The following is a 19,461-nucleotide window of genomic DNA, read 5'->3' as shown; positions in this document are numbered from 1 at the left end:
TGAAGTTATTACAATATACTCCCTCTATGTTTTAATTTGTTGGGGGTATTTGGTGAAAAAACCGTTAATTAAACCAATTGTTTTTTCACAATATATACTTCGGGACATAGAGTATTGCAAATACATAGGAAATAATAAACAGTGCATCTCGGATATAACATGTTACACCATAACTTATTGTGTAACATGTATAATGACATAAACTCCAACAAAAATGACATGAATCGACTATACAACTAATGACATAAATCTCATGTCATTTTTTCATTAATTTCATGTCATTTAAGTTTCTTTTCACAAATAAAACAATAATTTGTGAATTGTTACACCAAAAAACGTTGCGTGTGAATAACATATAAATTATTTATGGTAATAACTTTTGCTTAATTAGATATCTTTGGAAAGTTTCCGAGGCTTCTTCAAACCCAAAACGATGAGGACAATGAGAAAGTAGTTGTAAGAAAATGCTGCTCTTAAGAGTTCTAACTTCTTACTAGTCCAAGGAGGAAACCTAAACCAAAAATCTGGAAATAAGTCTCTCTTAACAATAGGCTTCTCATGGCTGAATGCATCAAATGTAAATTTGCCATGGTATCTTCCAAATCCACTTTCTCCCACTCCTCCAAATGGAATTGTGTCAGCTGCATACTGTAATTTGCACAAAGTTTAAGAGTCATATAAGTGGTAGATATGTAAATTTTATATTATACTCCTTCTGTTTCAAAATATAAGGCACGCACGATTTGTGACGTCGAATTTTGACCGTTAATTACTTTCAATTTACGTGGATAAAAAATTTTAAAAAAATTAATGTTATTATAGTATTTTTCATGACGAATCCAACGATATAATTTTTATAATTTTATTTATCATATTACGAGAGATATTTGTAGTCAAAACAAATTTTCGTAAAACGTAAATGTCTTATATTTTGAAACGGAGGCAGTAGTACTTCCTCCGTTTTTTTAGATGTTACACTTTTCAAATCACGGACTCTTAGGTAATTTTTGGAGAGGAGAGAGATAGGTAGAATGAAAAACAAAAGGGTCCTATGTGAACATGTGATAGGAGAGAGATAGAGAGAAGTTATTACATACCCAAAATAAAAATGTAACATCTAATTAAAAACTTCTTAAAATAGAAAGTGTAACATCTAAAAAAACGGAGGAAATACATATATTTAAAATCATTTTGTACTCAAAAGAAAATATTTCATATGCTATTTATTATGAGTTATTATATGTTCTATTGCAAATGAACATGAGATATATACTCTTTTTTGAAACTATACTAGCTTTTAGTCCCGGATGATACCCCGGATCATTATAGATTTCATTTATTAATATTCTACTTTGAAATGATAACATCAAATATAACTTGGTTTAGTGGTAGTAAGATCAAATCTAATATAGTGCGTTAATTTTTATCTTTTTTTATTTGTATGTGGATTACACGTTAGAAAACAACCTAAGTAAGAGTGTCATGCGGCGTTGTTCCTTGTTTAAGAACGCTTTTTAATGTATTTGTATAAATATTCTTTTACTTTAATTTGACTATATGTGCTTTCATAAACATATGATGCACATCATGCTCCCTTGTGTAGGATCTAATTTACGTATCATTTATAGATGAATAATTGTAAGTATGAACAATTATTTTTATGAATAACATCGTTAATTAGACTCTTTTGTGGTACGACAACAACATACCTGAACAATTGTGTCATTGAATAAAACTGCACCAGATGATGTCTCTGAAGATACTCTTTTCATGAATTTATTGTTGTTGGTGAAACAATAAATTACGAGTGGCTTCGACCTTGAATTTATGAATTCGATACTACCTTCAATATTCTCCAACTGAGTTCATAATTAGTAAATCACAATTTTGTTTTAGCAATAATAGAAGTTAGGGCCTGTTCTCTTCTGTATAAAACAGTTGAATTGAACTGCACTGAATTGAACTGAATTGAATAGTGATATGCATGTGAGAGTAAAAGTACTGTCAAGAGCTAAGGGCATGTTCTCTTCGGCATAAAACAACTGAACTGAATTGAACTGAATTGAACTGAACTGAACTGAATTGAACTGAACTGAACTGAACTGAATAGTGATATGTGAGAGTAAAAGTATTGTCAAAAGCTGAACTGAACTGGTCTGAACTGAACTGAATTGAACTGTACTGAAATGAACTGAACTGAACTGAACTGAATTGAACTGAACTGAAAATAAGCTGGGGAGAACAGGCCCTAAGGGCCTGTTCTCTTCGGCATAAAACAGCTGAACTGAACTGAACTTATTGGAGCTGAACTGAACTGAACTGAACTTATCAGAGCTGAATTGAACTGAACTGAACTGAACTGAACTGAATTGAATTTAATTGAATTGAATTGAAATAAACTGAATGTAATAAATATATAAATAATATTTCAAAAAAGAATAATATGAATATTAAATAATAATTATAAAGATAAGTAATAATAATGAATAATAATAATAATAGTATTTTGGATATTTTTAAATGATAGTTATAAATATATAATATTAATAATCATAAATTAATAATAATAATAATTAATGATAATAATGATAATTAATAATTATTTTATATTATTTATATTAATATATTAATACTTGATGATGATATATAATAACAATAATATCTAAGAAGTAAATTAATATTACTATTTTAATAATTAGATTTAATAATATAAAAATATTTAGTAATAAAATAATGATTGGGTTGGACCGCAAAAATTACATCATAAACCGTCTTGACGCGATTGATTGGTTTATGGGCTAAAAAAAGTGGGTTTATTTGTGCTTTGACCTAAATCATGTTCCTCCTAATAATAATACTAATAATAAACAAAATAATATATAGAAACAACAACAATAATAATAATAATAATAATACTTAATAGTAATGATATATATTTAAATAATAATAATATAATAATAATAATAAGAGTAATTAGTAAAATAAATTATACCAACATAATAATAATATTTAACAAAATAATTATAAAAGAATGGAGCTGAACTGAACTGAACTGAACTTATTGGAGCTGAACTGAACTGAACTGAAAATAAGCTGGGGAGAACAGGCCCTAAGTTGAACTGTATTGAACTGAACTGAAAATAAGATGGAGAAAACAGGTCCTTAATAATAAAAAGTCGATATAAGTTTACGTTGCATATTCATCAATGCATCATGCATCATGCATGTAGTTTGGAAAAACAAAGTCTACGTAAACTCACCGTAATTATTGGAAGCAAGGGGCCAAAAATTTCTTCTGTCATGATTTCAGCATCAAGTGGAGGATCAACTAAGATAGTTGGCTCAATGAACCTGATGAACAAGTTAAATACGTTAACCCCTTCATTCGATATTATCTGACAATTTAACTTACTTTTCTCATCGGATATACTCCATTCGTTTTTCAAAACTTTTTCCTACTTTGACCAATTAATTTACTCTTACAAAAAGATTGCAAATAGAAACAACAAAAAAAAACCGAGAGAGTCGCTTAATTTTAGCTAGAGTGGTTGTTAGCTAGATAATGAATATTAATTTTAAGTAATTGTATCCCGATATTTTTTGTAAGTTTTTGTATGACTGGTAGTCATTACAATATATTAATTGGCAACAATTAGCTACTTCTAACTCATAAAATTATTTTTAGTCTAACTATCTAATAGATTAATTATTGAAAAAATCAATCAGGGTTACTATATATATATCATAAAATTAGTATAATAGTATTTTCTTCTTCAAAATTGGTCTCTAAAAGAAACTTATTTAATTAAATAGAAAAACCTGAAAGCGAGCAAAATATTCTTGCCGTCCTCTCCTTTCCAAAAAAAAAATCCCTTGTTATTACTTTATTTACTACTTCGCAATTCGCACTTTGAAAACACTGCATCCACCACTAAAAGCACGATGATTTAATTTGTAGAAATTTTGAAAGAATTAACTTACAACTTATCCTCATGGATTGAACCACCGTGGACTATAGATGTTTTGACTCGAGGATCATCAAGAAGTCCCTTCAATCGATTGAAATGATGTTTATTGATTATTCTTGCAACACATTCTTCTGGATTTTCCCCAAAAGATTTCTTGATTCCATCCTTCAATAACTCAACCTGTTTATACCATTGGCAAAGTTTATAAATTATTGTTTACTTTTCAAAGATCAAACAAATAAAAACTGATTATTTTTTATATATAAATCATACCAAAGTTGAAGATAGCTTCTTTTCTACAAGGATATAATCCACCCCAATACATACTTGTCCACCGCATGTTCCAAATTTTCCTCCTATTAATCGTCTGAGGATAATCTTGTGAACCAAAAAAACAGGAGAAATGAGCCTTAAGCAACTCAAAAATCCAATAAAATTGGAATTAATCACAAGTAGTATTCAAGAATACTAAAATTGTCCTATATATATAAGACGACACTTAAGTATGTGTTAATTTTCAGATTATATGAAAGTAAGCATTTCCCCTTGTTCCGCTTTTTAAGATGAGCCCTCTTCTTACTTCAAAAATAAAAAAGGAGGCAGGAAGCGGTCACACACTAAATTGTACAACTATAATACAAGTACTTTAATTTGAGCTTCGTGGGTGGAAAAATTGGCAAACTTTTTCTTCCCGGAAAAAAGTTAGCTTAAATAAGCCAAGTTAATCAATCGGTAAGCTAAATCAAATTGGGTTAGTGGGTTGGATTGAGCCATATGGATTCTATCTAGATCTCGACCTGAGCCACAACCTGGACCATGTGGCTCAAGTCAAACCCGTCCAGTGATCACCTTTAGAATATTTGTTAATAAGACACTCTCATAATTAAGGGCACAACATCTCTGTAAGTTTCCAAGCTTTATTTATGAATAAACATGTCAAATTTAAAAACTGACCAATAAATTGAAAGTTTACCTCTGTACGCCAAGATGTAGATAGTGAATCAACGATACAGGGGGATTTTCCACCCAATTCCAAAACTACGGGTGTCAAATGCATTGACGCAGCCATCATAACTATTCGTCCCACTCGACTACTGCCTGTTGAAATGTACATTTATAGGTCAAGACTCAAGGCATTAGGACAATCATATTCCCATATCCGATTGTCCAATATATATCATGATATTTTTGTAATTTTTGTGACAAAAATTAATATAAAAAATTATAAATTATTAAAAAAATATTTTTATTTGAGGTTTGTTAGTTGAAACCTAATTGATATTTTAGATAACTCATAAAACTATATAAATAATATATATTATTTGAGGTTTATTACTTGAAATATAATATATCATATTTTTGACACCATTTTATCAGTTGACTAATATATCATATGATATATCTTCGCTATATCTTATCATATCAAATGAATGTTGTATGATATTACATTGAATTATATCAAGTTGCAAGTAAAATTACAAAAATATTATAATATTAGACAAATTATCCAATATCGGATATAGAAGAATACTTTCTCCAAAGCATTGAGCATCGTCACTTTTGATTTGGTTAGACAGTTAGTAACATCTATCTCGCATTAATTCACCGACTTTTAATTATTATCCTAAAGGGAAAATATTAACTTACAGCCAGGTCAAACAAATTTTCTGTACGACATAAGGGTATGCACATGAGAATTGTATGGAGTGCGACAGTTAGAGAAAATGGAGGACATGCAAACGACAAAATATCTGATTTCTTCGTTTATTATTAGTTGTTCCACTTTAGTTATGGGCTAATCATATACTTTCTCTATTTCGTTTTAAATGCAACAAATGAAATGGAGGAAGTATTTCATTTTGACTAAATTTAAAAAATATTTGTCTCAATGTAAGAAAAGTGACTTGAATGGTGCCTTGAAGGTGTTTGGTAGAATGCGTGAAGAAGGAATGACATAAGGCTAACTTTGAATGGACATATCTCTCAATCTATAAATGATTTTGAGGTGATTCAAAGTGGAGGTGATAGCTTGTTCCGAGAGCTTTCCAACGATAGGTCATATGCCCGATTCCGATAAGAAACGAAGAAGTTATGGCTGGTTTAAGTTTCGCCCGATCGGGTCGGGCGAGGGAGCCCGATCGGGCCCGCAACAAAAAAAAAGGGTGAAACTGGGCGTTTGGCAGCTTGTGTTGGCTCGCCCGATGGCATCGGGCCATCTCGCCCGATCGGGCGGCAGGCCGAATTACGACACGGGCTTCGTTGCCCGATCGGGCCCGGGAGCATAATTCTTCGAGCGTTAAGCGCCCGATCGGGCGGGTCTCGCCCGATCGGGCGGCTGACCGGGTAACGCGGAAACGCGTTTTCTGAACGGGGGTATAAATATGTATTTATATCTTAGGGTTTTAGACTACGAATTAGTCTATTTTCTCTGTAATCTGGTTTTCCTCACATAATAAAATATTTCTCCCTCTCTCTGCCGTGGATGTAGCCAAATTGGTGAACCACGTAAATCTGTTGTCTGTTTTTATCGTTTTTGCATTCATAATTTGTTTCTCTCTCACGTCCGTTATAACAAATTGGTATCAAGAGCTTTGGTGTTCGATCTGTGTGAGAAAGATGTCTGGGGTGAATGTCAAAATCGATAAATTTTCTGGGAGGAATAGTTTTAGTCTGTGGCAATCAAGATGCGGGCTTTACTGAAGCAACAGGGGTTGTGGGCACCGTTGGCAAAGAAAGCAACGGATTCAGTACCGCTGAGATGGCCGTTCTGGAGGAGAAGGCTCATTCAACGATTATGCTGTGTCTGGAAGATGACATAATCACTGAAATCGCGGAGGAGGAAACCGCATCTGGTCTGTGGTTGAAATTAGAGAGTTTGTACATGACAAAATCTCTAACCAACAAGTTGATGATGAAACAACGTCTGTTCAGCCTGCGTATGCAGGAAGGTACGTCTCTAAGGGATCATCTAGATAAACTGAATACTATCTTGCTAGATCTGAGAAATATTGATGTTAAAGTAGATGATGAGGATGCTGCTTTAATATTGTTGGTATCTTTGCCTATATCATATGAGAATTTTGTGGATTCCTTTATTGTTGGTAAAGATAGTCTGTCGTTAGAAGAAGTAAGATCTGCTCTGCATACTAGAGAGATTCGTCATAAGGCGTCTGGTACAGGTACAGCGATCAGGCTGCTGGATTAGTAGCCAGTAGTAATGGACAGGAGAATTCGGGGAAAAAATCCAGGAAACCGTTTTCTAGAGGTCCTAAATCTAGTGATGTCTGTAATTACTGTAAGGAAACGGGGCATTGGAAAAGGGAGTGTCCTAAGAAAAAGAAGCAGGAGGACAAGAATGAAGGTTCTGCTGCTTTGGCAGAAACTGGAGGTGATTCTGAGGAAGATCTGGCCCTAGTAGCTAATAGCCAGTCACATTGTAGGATGTGTGGGTTCTTGATTCTGGGGCATCTTGTCATATGTGTTCGCGCAGGGAGTGGTTTATGAACTATAAACAGGTTGATGGAAGTGTTACTATGGCCAACAGTGAGGTCTGTAAGACAGTTGGTATAGGGTCCATCAGAATTAGGACATGTGATGGCAAAGTTGTACTTTGAATGATGTTAGACATGTTCCACAGGTCACAAAGAATCTGATTTCACTTAGTCTGTTAGACAAGAAAGGGTTCAGTTTCAAAGGTGAAGGTGGAGGTTGTATGTCTATAGGGGTTCAAAGATGATTCTGAAAGGGGTTAAACGGGAGACATTGTATGTGTTCAAGGGTCTACGTTATCTGAGTCTGGGGTTGCTACATTGGCTGTTTGTGATAGTGTTGAGAAACAGGTGGAGCACAGAGGCACTCTAGGTTGGAGTGGTGGTTCACGTCAGGGAGAAATCTGTCAACACTCACAATCTGAATCTGAAATTCCGTGTTCTTCGTCATCAAAGTTGGGTCAGTCAAACTTGACTCCTGGTCAGCATGAAATCTTTGGGAACTCTCCCCAAAGGGACGGTTGTGAAGACATGGTGGGTTTTGCACTGTATGTCGGAGAGGTGAATATTTTTGGGCCTCCAAGGAAGGTGTTACTTGTGCTAGGAAAGAGTATAAGAAACACATCTGTTCGAATCTGATTCCACAGGTAAGTTCAAGGTTGCTTGGACTTACAAACTGTTCGTGATTGTTAGTTGCCCTCTTGGGGCAATTCTGGGGTCCTTAGGGACTAATCTGGTCTGGTTGTCTGTTGGGACAAATCTGGTGTAGGGGATTCTGGCGTTGTGATCAATGCATCTGTTTTCTGGCTTATTGTGAGAGGATTCAAGTCAAGGTGGAGATTTGTAAGAAAAGTGACTTGAATGGTGCCTTGAAGGTGTTTGGTAGAATGCGTGAAGAAGGAATGACATAAGGCTAACTTTGAATGGACATATCTCTCAATCTATAAATGATTTTGAGGTGATTCAAAGTGGAGGTGATAGCTTGTTCCGAGAGCTTTCCAACGATAGGTCATATGCCCGATTCCGATAAGAAACGAAAAGTTATGCTGTTTTAAGTTCGCCCGATCGGGTGGGCGAGGGAGCCCGATCGGGCCCGCAACAAAAGGTGAAACTGGGCGTTTGGAGCTTGTGTTGGCTCGCCCGATGGCATCGGGCCATCTCGCCCGATCGGGCGGCAGGCCGAATTACGACACGGGCTTCGTTGCCCGATCGGCCCGGGAGCATAATTCTTCGAGCGTTAAGCGCCCGATCGGGCGGGTCTCGCCGATCGGGCGGCTGACCGGGTAACGCGGAAACGCGTTTTCTGAACGGGGGTATAAATATGTATTTATATCTTAGGGTTTTAGACTACGAATTAGCCTATTTCTCTCTGTAATCTGGTTTTCCTCACATAATAAAATATTTCCCTCTCCTGCGTGGATGTAGCCAAATTGGTGAACCACGTAAATCTGTTGTCTGTTTTTATCGCTTTTTGCATTCATAATTTGTTTCTCTCTCACGTCCGTTATAACACTCAATTATATTGTCAAAACATCAAATTTCATATTTTTTTAGTCAATACATAGTTAAACTTAAACATGTAAAAAATTGTGAATTGTCAATCGTGAAAATCAAACTATAGAAATACTAATAGAGAGAGGGGTAGCATCCAACGAAAACTAACTATAAACTGAAAACTGAAAATCGACCTTTTTGCTCATTTCGCAGATTTTTGCTCATTTTAAGAAACTTTTGCTCATTTTAGCAAACTTTCGCTTATTTTACGAAGTTTTTGCTCATTTTACAAACTTTTGTTCATTTTACAAATTTTTGTCCATTTTATGTTTTCTTGCTCATTTTAAGAACTTTTTGCTCATTTTATCGTTTTACTCATTTTCAAACATTTTTTGCTTATTTTATGTTGCAATTTTTAGTTTTCAGCATAAGAAGAGGTTTTTTAATGTTTGCCCATGGACTTACAATAATAATAACTAGGTTCTAAACTTAATTAATGTAATATTACTATGAAATTAATAATTTCCTTCCAGGGTTCACCAGTTCACCATACCCTTAAAGAAAATTTTCTTATGCCCCATTTAACCCCCTAAATTCTAAACAATCGCATCTTTGAGCTTAGCCTATCTCAGGGATATTTAAGCCTTGTTAATAACGATGATGAATAGTTCGTCTGTGATATTTGGTACGAACTTTTCATGACAATTCTCATAGTTATACAATTGAACTTCCAATGTTCCAGAATCCAGATACACATTTTTTCATCCTAAATTTCTTTTGTAATGGGAACTAGCAACATTAACAGTCACGATTCACAAATCCGATGTATTATGGTTGTGCAGGGAGTTGCTCCACGGGCAAGAAGGCTTTAGACTCACCTACAATGGACGAGGAGCAAACAAAATTGCGGATAGTATAAGATGCAAAAGGGAAATCGGATGGCTTTAACACTTTGTGTATTTTGAACACCCTCTCTCCGGATTTTATTAAATTTTATGAATACGATAGACTAAATGCTTTAGCTACTTTATCGGATGTACTAAATGTTAACGTAATTTTATAGTATTGCTCCTTTGTTTCAAAAAAAAAAAAAGGGAACTAGCAACACTAAATAAATTATGAAATAAAACACAGACTTGTCCCTGTGCAAGTGTATAGGATGAGGTGAGTTTAGCCCACTTACAAGCTAGGAGGTTCCATCTTAAAACCAATTGGTGATATGAGGAGTAACTCCTAATCTTATAAAGTGGTAATGTTGCCAGTAACAAGTACGTTAGACAAACAGATAGACAGACAGATAGATAGACAGATAGATGGGTGGAGTAATTGAGTATATATAATGTGTAGGAGTATAAGGATGAACCTGTGAAGAAGATCTTGTCCCATTTATACTGCAAGAGTTGATTACAAACATCGATTCCACCTTGAATGACCTTAACAGCTCTAGAATCGACGTAAGTTGGGATGGCTTCAGCAAGAAGTACAGAGCATACAGGGGATAATTCTGATGGTTTTATCACTGCTGTACACCCTGCTGCTATTGCACCTATCAGTGGCTCTATTGCTAAACCTTCATGCATCATTGAAAACAAAATGAAATATATATCATTAACAAATCATGTTTAATTAGACTAATTTATGCCCATATTAGATTTATCACATAGATGTAATATTCACAATTTCACATGATTGTCATTGTTTATTTAGGCTTACCAAATGGGAAATTCCAAGATGCAATAATAAGAACAACACCAAGAGGCTCTGCAACCAAGTTTGCTGAAGTGCGATATGCAGCTAGTGGTAATTTAATCTGCAAAATTAGAGATTGATAAATCAAGACATGTTCATGTCAAGTTTGTTGATTTTTGGTTTTGCAAAATTTTGTTCTATATACTTCCTCGTTTTTCATTTTAGTTGCAATACTTCTTTGTTAAATTCTTAAATGTAGCACGGTACACGATTAGTTGATCGTACGAAGTGAGTTACTTGGTTAGTACAGACGAAGTTACCGAAGTGTATGAGATTACCGACAAGTTAGCATAAAAAAGAAAAAGGAAAAACAAACGGAGTTACTAGTATTGATTAGGTCCGGGCTCGAATAAGAGAATTTTTCATTTATTAATATTGTACTAAATGATAACACTAAATATTACTTAGTTTAGTTGTTAAGACTTTAGTTTATAAACTTGAGGTAAGGGATCAAAGCCTATACTATGCAATTTCTAATTTTTTTTAGTGTACATGGATTACATGGTGTAAAAAAAACCCTTAAGGAGAGCGCCATAGTAGCTGGTAGCCACATAAAGTCTTATTTGATTCGTCTCGATGTGTATTTTGAAAATATCTCATTTACATAATTTTTACAAAAATATAACTAAAGATATTACTTCCTCCGTAACCAAAATAAACACAATATTTGCAGACATCCAATTTGTGTGAAAACCATATATCGATGAGTGTAAAAACCCAAATGTTGTAATTAAAAAAGAACGGAGGAGATACAAACAAAGTTACCTTTTTACCTGACATCCAATTTGTCAAGCTACCCAAGGCTACATTAATGTCCTTAATTAACGTTCCTACCTGCAATAAAATCATCTTTAGCTTTCACAAGTCACAACAGCAATTCAGAGTAACTATGGTGATCAGAATTCACAAGGCTGGTTCACCCACAGGCCACAGCCCACCTACTACTGGGGACCAAACTAATATAAGTTGATCTGATCTTTTTTAGTTCCTGCTGAGAACTACATCACCAGCACGGCAGCACACTAGAGTGGCTTCGACGGTTCGACCGACAACCAGAGGGTCTATCTGTGACCCACGGATGATGCAGCCACCGGCCAGTCCGCTGGTTCGTGGTTTGGGTTAGTTGTTCCAATAGGAAATAGGCTTAGCTACCCGAAAATATGATCAATGATGTCTTAGCATAGAGGTTAAGATTGAGGTGATGTGAACGATAGGTCACAGGTTCGAATCCCCTTCCTTTCTTTATACTGCGTTCGTGACTCATATGGATAAAAAAATAGCTAGCTGGAAATATTTTTTTTTATATGATAGTTTTTGTATCTACTCGATAGTAAAAAAAAAGTTCCAGGTTAAACCAACCAACCTAGCGGATCACCACTTTGAACCATCGAAAATATCAAATGCACAAAACTAATGTCTATAGTCCTATAAACATAACTTGTGATCAAATCACGTCTACATGACCGTCTTTATGAATCTTAGTTAGTTATCGAAAAGATAAACTCGGTTTTAGAACAAATTTCTAACTAGTATTACTTAAACCGCTAAATATTAACAGCTAACCTCTAACAGCTAACTAATCATCGAGTTATTATCTCTTAGTTACCTCATCTCTGAATGATTCAACTGGGTGCTTGCCAAGATCTAGCTTGAGGGCATCAAATATATCTTCTTCTCTTTCAATTAGAAAGTTGAGCAACCCTTTTAACTGTTGCTTTCTCCATGATTCTTCTCTAGTTTTCCCTGCCTTAAAATACATTCTCACTTCCTCTATTTCTCTTTCCATATTTTTCTTTTTGTGGCTTCTTGTTGATATCTTTGTATTTTGGAAAATGGCTCTATAAATACTACTACTAGAATTATTTCAGTTAACTACTTTACTAGTCTACTACAGTAAGATGCAATTAAGTATATAAATAAATATGTAGTCCCCCACTTAATAATATCATGGTATTTACGTGAAGAACTAATCCAATGAGCTAGAAATGTGTAATTATATCAATTTCAGTTAAAACTTAGGAAATATCAATTAGGTGGTAGTTGTATATATATTGTCTTTGACATGTACTCAGGGCCGTCTTGAAGATTTTGGGGCCCCAGTTCTAAAATGAAAATTGGGTCCTAATTTATAGAAAATAAAGATGGAAGGTTAGAGTTCTAAAGAGGAAAAATTTAAAATCTAAAGATAAACCATTGACAAATTTATTAAGGGGGTAAGGAACAAGGGTGATTTTTTCAAATATGCAGTAAAATTTTCAACATAATATATTTTGCGACCTTTATAATTTTGGGGGCCCTGTGCTGTTGGGCTCCTTGCACACCCTCATCTACCCCTCTGCATGTACTTAACTTGATGGTGATGAGAATCAAATCCACTTGATTTTCATATACCAGCAGTTTTGTGTGCATGAGTGCATCCTATGTCTTTTTCCCCACAACATTGTTGTGCCAATGTGCCCTATGTGAAGGCCAGTGACAAGAGGAGAGACAACGACGCATTAGTCGAGTAAAATTTTATCCTAAAATCACATGACAATCGGATGAGTAACTAACTCGTTTATATACTTGATGCCACCTTCTTGTTAATTAGTAAAATATTATTTTTTGTTTGATGATTCAGTTTAGATAAGTCAAATTCAATTGAATAACCATACTCTTATCAAAATGAATGACGTTAATATAAGTTCAATTAAGCACGCCTCAAGTATTTTTCGAAGTTGTCAACATAAATTGATAAGTGGGGTAATATGGATTATGTTTAGTCGACCCTATAGGTTGGTAAGTGATAAGTGGTAAGTCGTAACAGGTAAACTCTTAAGAGAGATCAAGAGAAGTATCTTCGTATCTGATTGATCAAATAGGTTGAACCTTAAGGTTACGCTATTATTATATATCCGTTAATTAATATCTAGTTGTATCTTAAGCTATAAATATTAAATGGAAAGGAAAGGTAGTTGGATATGAAAAGAGAATGATAAATGAAGGGACTAAGTTAGTTACGAAGAGCACTAAAGTACGTTGCCAAAGGAAGAAATTGCACCTTAATTATCAGCATAAATATCCACAATGATCATGTGCCATGTCCCTGAAGAAAAAAAAGCATGTACACAACGATTGTCATTTATTCTTCTAAGCTGTTCACTAATGTACTGTGCCGTGTGCAGCAACGTTGTTAGGAAGCAAGTCAAGCAACTATCAATGTCCTGACAGAATCAGAATCATAAGTGTAAGAGACAAATGGTCAGTTCCATTCACCTCAATTTCAATCTTTATCGAAAAAAATAAGTTCAGATAAAATCTAATAAGTTCATATAAGTTCAGATAAGTTAAGTTAAGTTACTTAAGTACATATAAGCAAAAATAAATTGAATAAAAAATGGCCGTTATTCTATTTTTTGGGAGAAATTACTCGAGATTTTATGGGAGACGAAAACTATAGTGTTTGAGTAAGCAAAAAGATTAGAAAATTTGAAATTAGTAGATTCATTGCACTTGTAGAAGATCAAGAGTGGTTTAAAAATTTTCCTGCACAAGGACCCATATTTTCTTCTTATCTTAAGAAGTTGTTCATTTTTATTAGAATAATATTATACTAGAAATTATTTAGAATAGAACTTATGACACCAAATTACTCAAAGATCAGGTTGGAAAATCATGCTCAAACCCTGATTTTCTGAGTTGGCTTGGACTTAATCAGTTGTACTTATTATAACTTGACTCATTTCTAAAATGAAAAAAAGGATAAAAAGATGTCCATTTGGAAGTGAAACGAGCAAAAAGAAATGATCATGTGGCATTGTAATGAGCACAAGATATCAAAATGCTTTATTGGAAGTAAAGTGAACATAAAACCTAAACTTTTTTGACATCGAGAAAACAAAAGAATCGAAACAACAAATAAAACTATTAAGGGCTCGAATGGAATCACGGTAAGTTTTCAGTTTTTGATTTTATGAACATGATATATATGGGAGATAATAAACTTAAAATTAGTCATACTTATACCGAACATGTCAATTTTGAACACTGACAACTAAAAACTGGAAACTACTTTTTCTAGTTTTCATATTTTTGTTTTTGGTTTTAAAAAAATTAAAAATTAGAAACAAAAAAACGATAACGAATGAGCCCTAAGAGAAAAGATTCGAGCTTTTCAAAAATAGTTGGCGAGGTCGTGAGCCTTCTAAATCCCTAAACTCACACGACTCAAGGAAATACTAGATACAAGTCATACAACTACAGTTAAATCAACTACTCTTTTACCTTAAGTATAGATGTTCATTTACTATATGTTCTTTTCATTATAACATTTTCTCTTTATAAATATAAATTTACACATTCTTTATTTAAAGTCATATGTTATTTTTTAAAAGTAGAAAAGTTGTTAAAAAAGGTTTGTGTTCTTTTATATAAATGGTATGTTCTTTTTGGGTGCTTACATCCTAGTGTATAATCTACGCATTGTATTGTGCACCCTAGTGTATAATCCATGCATTATAAATTAACAGCATCAATAAGGCTATGTTCAGTTCACCTTATTTTTGCTTATTTCAGATCTAATCAGATCAGATCAGAAAAAATAAGTTCAGATCAGATCATGCTTATATTTAAAAATCATTATATCTTTCATTACATATTAGTAAAAATTATAATAATTGAATATTAATAAAGTATTCATTGAGACGAATCAAACAAGACCAGATCATGCTTATATTTAAAAATCATTATATCTTTCATTACATATTAGTAAAAATTATAATAATTGAATATTAATAAAGTATTCATTGAGACGAATCAAACAAGACCCTTTCTTAAAAATAAGTTCAGATCAGATCAGATAAGTTCAGATCAGAAAATTTCAAGTGAACTAAATATAGCCTAAATTGGAAAAATCCTTTCTTAAAAAAAAATTGGAAAAATCCTTTCTTAAAAAAAAATTGGAAAAACGTACGGATAACGGGTAGTTATCCGTCATTTTTAATGTTACTTTGTGAGAAATTAGATAAGTCATACAATAGACTGCCAAGCTGGCAATCTGCCATATGACGAAAAGTTGGTTTGATATTTTGCCATTTACATTCCCTCATTTATTGGCAAGTTACCCCAGCCATGCAAGAGCTAAAATCTCAATAGTATTCAATATTAATAACACGTTTTCCAGCAAGCAAAATTACATTTTATCAAGATTTCAAGCAAGAGCAGCTAAACCAACTAATATAGAGATAATCATAGGCCGGACCGAACTTTGGCAAAAAAAAAAGGCTCATTTTAAAGCCTCGAGTGGAAAATATCGCGTCAAAATCTGTTAATTCGGGTCGGGTCATGTGGGCTTTTCGAGTCATTGGGTTCGTACCTAAAATTAGCCTAATTTTTCATAATTAATAGGTCACTCGTGGCCTTTTTTGTCCAAAAAATCGAACGGCCCCAACCATGAGCCAAAAAATTGTGCTAAAAACCCGATCATTTTCAGGTTGAGCTCGTAGGACGGGGCCCATATTGATCACCTATTCTTTAACATCATCAGCTTTATGCCCAATTTTAAAAATAAAGGTTGGCCTAATTACTTAGACGTCGTCCTTCCATTTATGTAAGCTGTGAAAAGACTCGATTATTACTGAAAAGTGAGATCTCCAATTTTTTCTAAAAGCATAGCACATGATCTTGTGTATTGGTAGGGTTTAATTAGCCTCTAACCACCCTCTTTATAGAGCAATTGAATATTTGTGCTGATTAATTAGCTGACAAGAAGACAAACATTTAGAGATGATGAGTCAGGACAGTTGGAAGATTATGAATTAAGACGTCTAGTAATAAATAGCGGTTAAGGCGATAATTCTAATAAATTCAATTTTTTATCATATAAATTTGCAGAAAAAGTTTCACATCAATGCACATGATAATGAAAATTCGATCCTAGGAGTGGCAATAAGATGAGACAACTCGCGAGCTACTCGAGATCGACTCGGTTAAAATTCGGTCAAAGCTCGACTCGAGATGTTGGTGAGTCGAGTTGAGTAACTCGATACTCGACTCGAAAACTCGTGAGAAATTCGAATACCTAATTATCAATAGCAAAATACCTAAATTCAACATTTTTCTACCTTATTGTTGCTTGTAACATGAGACACTTTCAAGATACTCGAAATCTACTCGGTCAAAACTCGACTCGGTCAAAACTCGACTCGGTCAATGCTTGGTCAAAACTCAACTTGAGTAAGCTCGACTCAACTCAAACTCGACTCGACTCGAAATGCTAACCAGTCGAGTCGAGCTAGCTCAAACTCGAACTCGACTTGCATCATTGCAATTGCCACTCCTATTTGATCCTACCTTCAGATATAAGTTTACACCGTCACACATATATGATGAAGGAGAATGTAATAAGGGAAAAAATCAAGAATGTGAAAGGAGTAAAATCAATTCAGTGTAGAATAATAATTGTGCCAAACATGCAATATTTATCATACACATGGCTCACGGTACACCCAAGCCTCAAGAGCTTTTTTTTGCTCATTTAAGATCTCCAAATGAGCAAAATTCGCACAATAAGAATAACTTTAAATAAGCAAATAAGTAAATTCACGGATGTATAATGAATGCTCTCAAACATGTATTTTGTGAGTGGTAATGCATGACTTTGTCTTCACAAAATTACCTTAATAGTATTAATTATTGTGAGTGGTAGACAAAGTTTTTTCCCAAATGGAGTAGTACTCTCTAATAACGGAGAAAATTGCTATCGGTAAGTACTTGGTACTTTTTAATAATAATGTTTCTTCACTCTCCAAGTCACATTCAATTCACCATTACTTGAGGTACTAGTCTTTGATTTCATGGAGGTACTAGATAGATCGTTAGTTGCAAGATATTGATTATAAATGAATAGGATCGATTTGATTAAAATTAATCATACAAAAAATCGAATTTTTAAAGTTATAGCATTGTAACCTGTACCGTGTTTTAACTGAAATTGAGATTTCGAGATTGAGTTGAAACACACCGTATAAGCGGATAATTCTTTCGTTGATTGCTTGGCAAATCAATGTCTTAGCAGGGAGGATGATTTTATAGCATGGCTTTAGTCTCAATCTCTCATCTGAGCATATGTTTAACTCCTTCGCTTCATTTTGGTTAGTAGTGTAATGCGATTAATTGCCTTGTGACATATATTGTTTTCCTCATGTGGATAATAAAGGTGCAAATTAGTAGGTGGACACGTCCGTATGGTGATCGAGGAAGATGCGCACGATGAACATTAAGCACTAGGTTATGAACATAAAGACCAATATCAATGAACATATACTAACATAGATGTACAAATGTTCATTTGACTTATTAGCCATGTACATGGGTTCTTGACTTGTTATTCATGTACATTTGGCTAATTGTACATTCTTGTTAGTCATGACTCATGTACATGTTCGCACATTCCTCAACATACAGATGTGTGCATCATTTACGGATTGTAATAAAGGTCCTTGACTCCTTGGACTTCACAGCAGCCTTGCTTCAGTTAGCCGATGAACCAAGGGAAAGCATGGAGTTGATTGTGGGCACTCTTACGAGACCACCTTGAAACCTTGGCATGGATGGATCTTAGCAACTGCTTACAAAGTAAATTCCTAATCCTCTTAGTAAAAAAAGTTATTTTAAGAGACTTGACATTTTACATCAAAATCATTTATTTTAGGTCTTGCTTTTACATTTTACATCTCTATATACTGAAACAACAACTTAAAATGATTTGAAATTTTGAATCGCAGATTAATAAGCTCTGTGTAAGAAATAGGTCTCTGGGTTTTGGGATATGGAAATGACTAATGAGGTGAGCTTGGCATGCTCATAGGAAAAAACTCAATTAACTCAGTCTTGTGATGTAACCATTAGTTAGGAGGCTAAAATGGAGTACCAACATATTTTTACCATTCGGAATATGAAAGGACCACAATTGCTAATTTCTTTGAACCTAATGCTATGTCTTTTTTTTTTAAAAAAGAAAAAATATAAGTTGACTCATGAATTCTGACAAGTGATAACAAGTCATTTTATAAATCGACACATTAAACCTAGAACATATTCTACAAATTCATTTTACATTTTCTATTCTATATCAAATATTCATATTGATGTTCTAGTAATAAGCTTCTTAAAGGGGGAAGGGATCACATCTAAAGAAATAGATCCTACTAGCTTGCGCTTACAACCAACACGGCATACTTTGAAGCTACATAGTGATAACACCTCGACCTTTGTCTCCTTGGAGACGGACCTTTGAGTGATCCTAGGGTTATGTTAGTCACCTAATAAAATCATTCACAAAACCTTTACGAATGGCTTCCAATCTCGTGTATAATGAACCTACTAATTTGCGACTGCCCTTCTCCATCGACAGTGGACCCTTTCTCGAATGACACTTCTTCAAAGTGGTCCAGTATCCAAGTTGATGCATCCTTCATTAAATCCCTAGAATAAGACTAGCAAATACATTAAGAAATCAAACAAAACACTATGTTAATTGTTACCCTAACGGCCCATTTGGTAGTTTGTTATAAATGATGGTAATGGAAATGAATTTGTGTGCAAATTTGTAAGGAATATCATTGTCTATTCTCATAGTAATGCTTATTTATACTAAAGTGTCCACTTTTCTTCTTGAATTTTCATTTCCATCCAATACCACCTTTAGGTGGTAATGAGTGTTAATAAAAATTGCTTCCCCTTGGAGATAAAAACACATTAGGATGGGATTGCTTGTCTATGGA

The 19,461-nt window shown here is 34.0% G+C and overlaps 1 protein-coding gene across 2 annotated transcripts; it reads right to left on the bottom strand.

The window, feature by feature from the left end:
* Window positions 1-64: 64 nt before the first annotated feature.
* Window positions 65-12,567, bottom strand: LOC104889977 (aldehyde dehydrogenase family 3 member F1). Of its 2 annotated transcripts, XM_010675327.4 has the most exons (10): window positions 12,306-12,552; window positions 11,465-11,533; window positions 10,664-10,760; window positions 10,314-10,520; window positions 4,942-5,066; window positions 4,242-4,346; window positions 3,982-4,148; window positions 3,261-3,351; window positions 1,710-1,859; window positions 65-648 (listed from the first exon to the last, which is right to left on the bottom strand). In XM_010675327.4, the coding sequence occupies exons 1-10, from the start codon at window positions 12,483-12,485 to the stop codon at window positions 388-390; spliced, it is 1,452 nt and encodes a 483-aa protein (XP_010673629.1). In that variant the 5' UTR covers window positions 12,486-12,552; the 3' UTR covers window positions 65-387. The 2 variants fall into 2 exon arrangements, with proteins under 2 accessions (XP_010673629.1, XP_057250541.1); XM_057394558.1 differs by lacking the exons at window positions 65-648; window positions 1,710-1,859 and adding an exon at window positions 2,727-3,134 and having other exon boundaries at window positions 12,306-12,567.
* Window positions 12,568-19,461: the final 6,894 nt, after the last annotated feature.

This window comes from Beta vulgaris, chromosome 4 (genome assembly GCF_026745355.1).
Source record: "Beta vulgaris subsp. vulgaris cultivar EL10 chromosome 4, EL10.2, whole genome shotgun sequence".
In the NCBI taxonomy this organism is placed as follows: Eukaryota; Viridiplantae; Streptophyta; class Magnoliopsida; order Caryophyllales; family Amaranthaceae; genus Beta; species Beta vulgaris.
The sequence above is the reverse complement of the archived record's forward strand: the minus strand, read 5'-3'. Positions and strand labels throughout refer to the sequence as shown.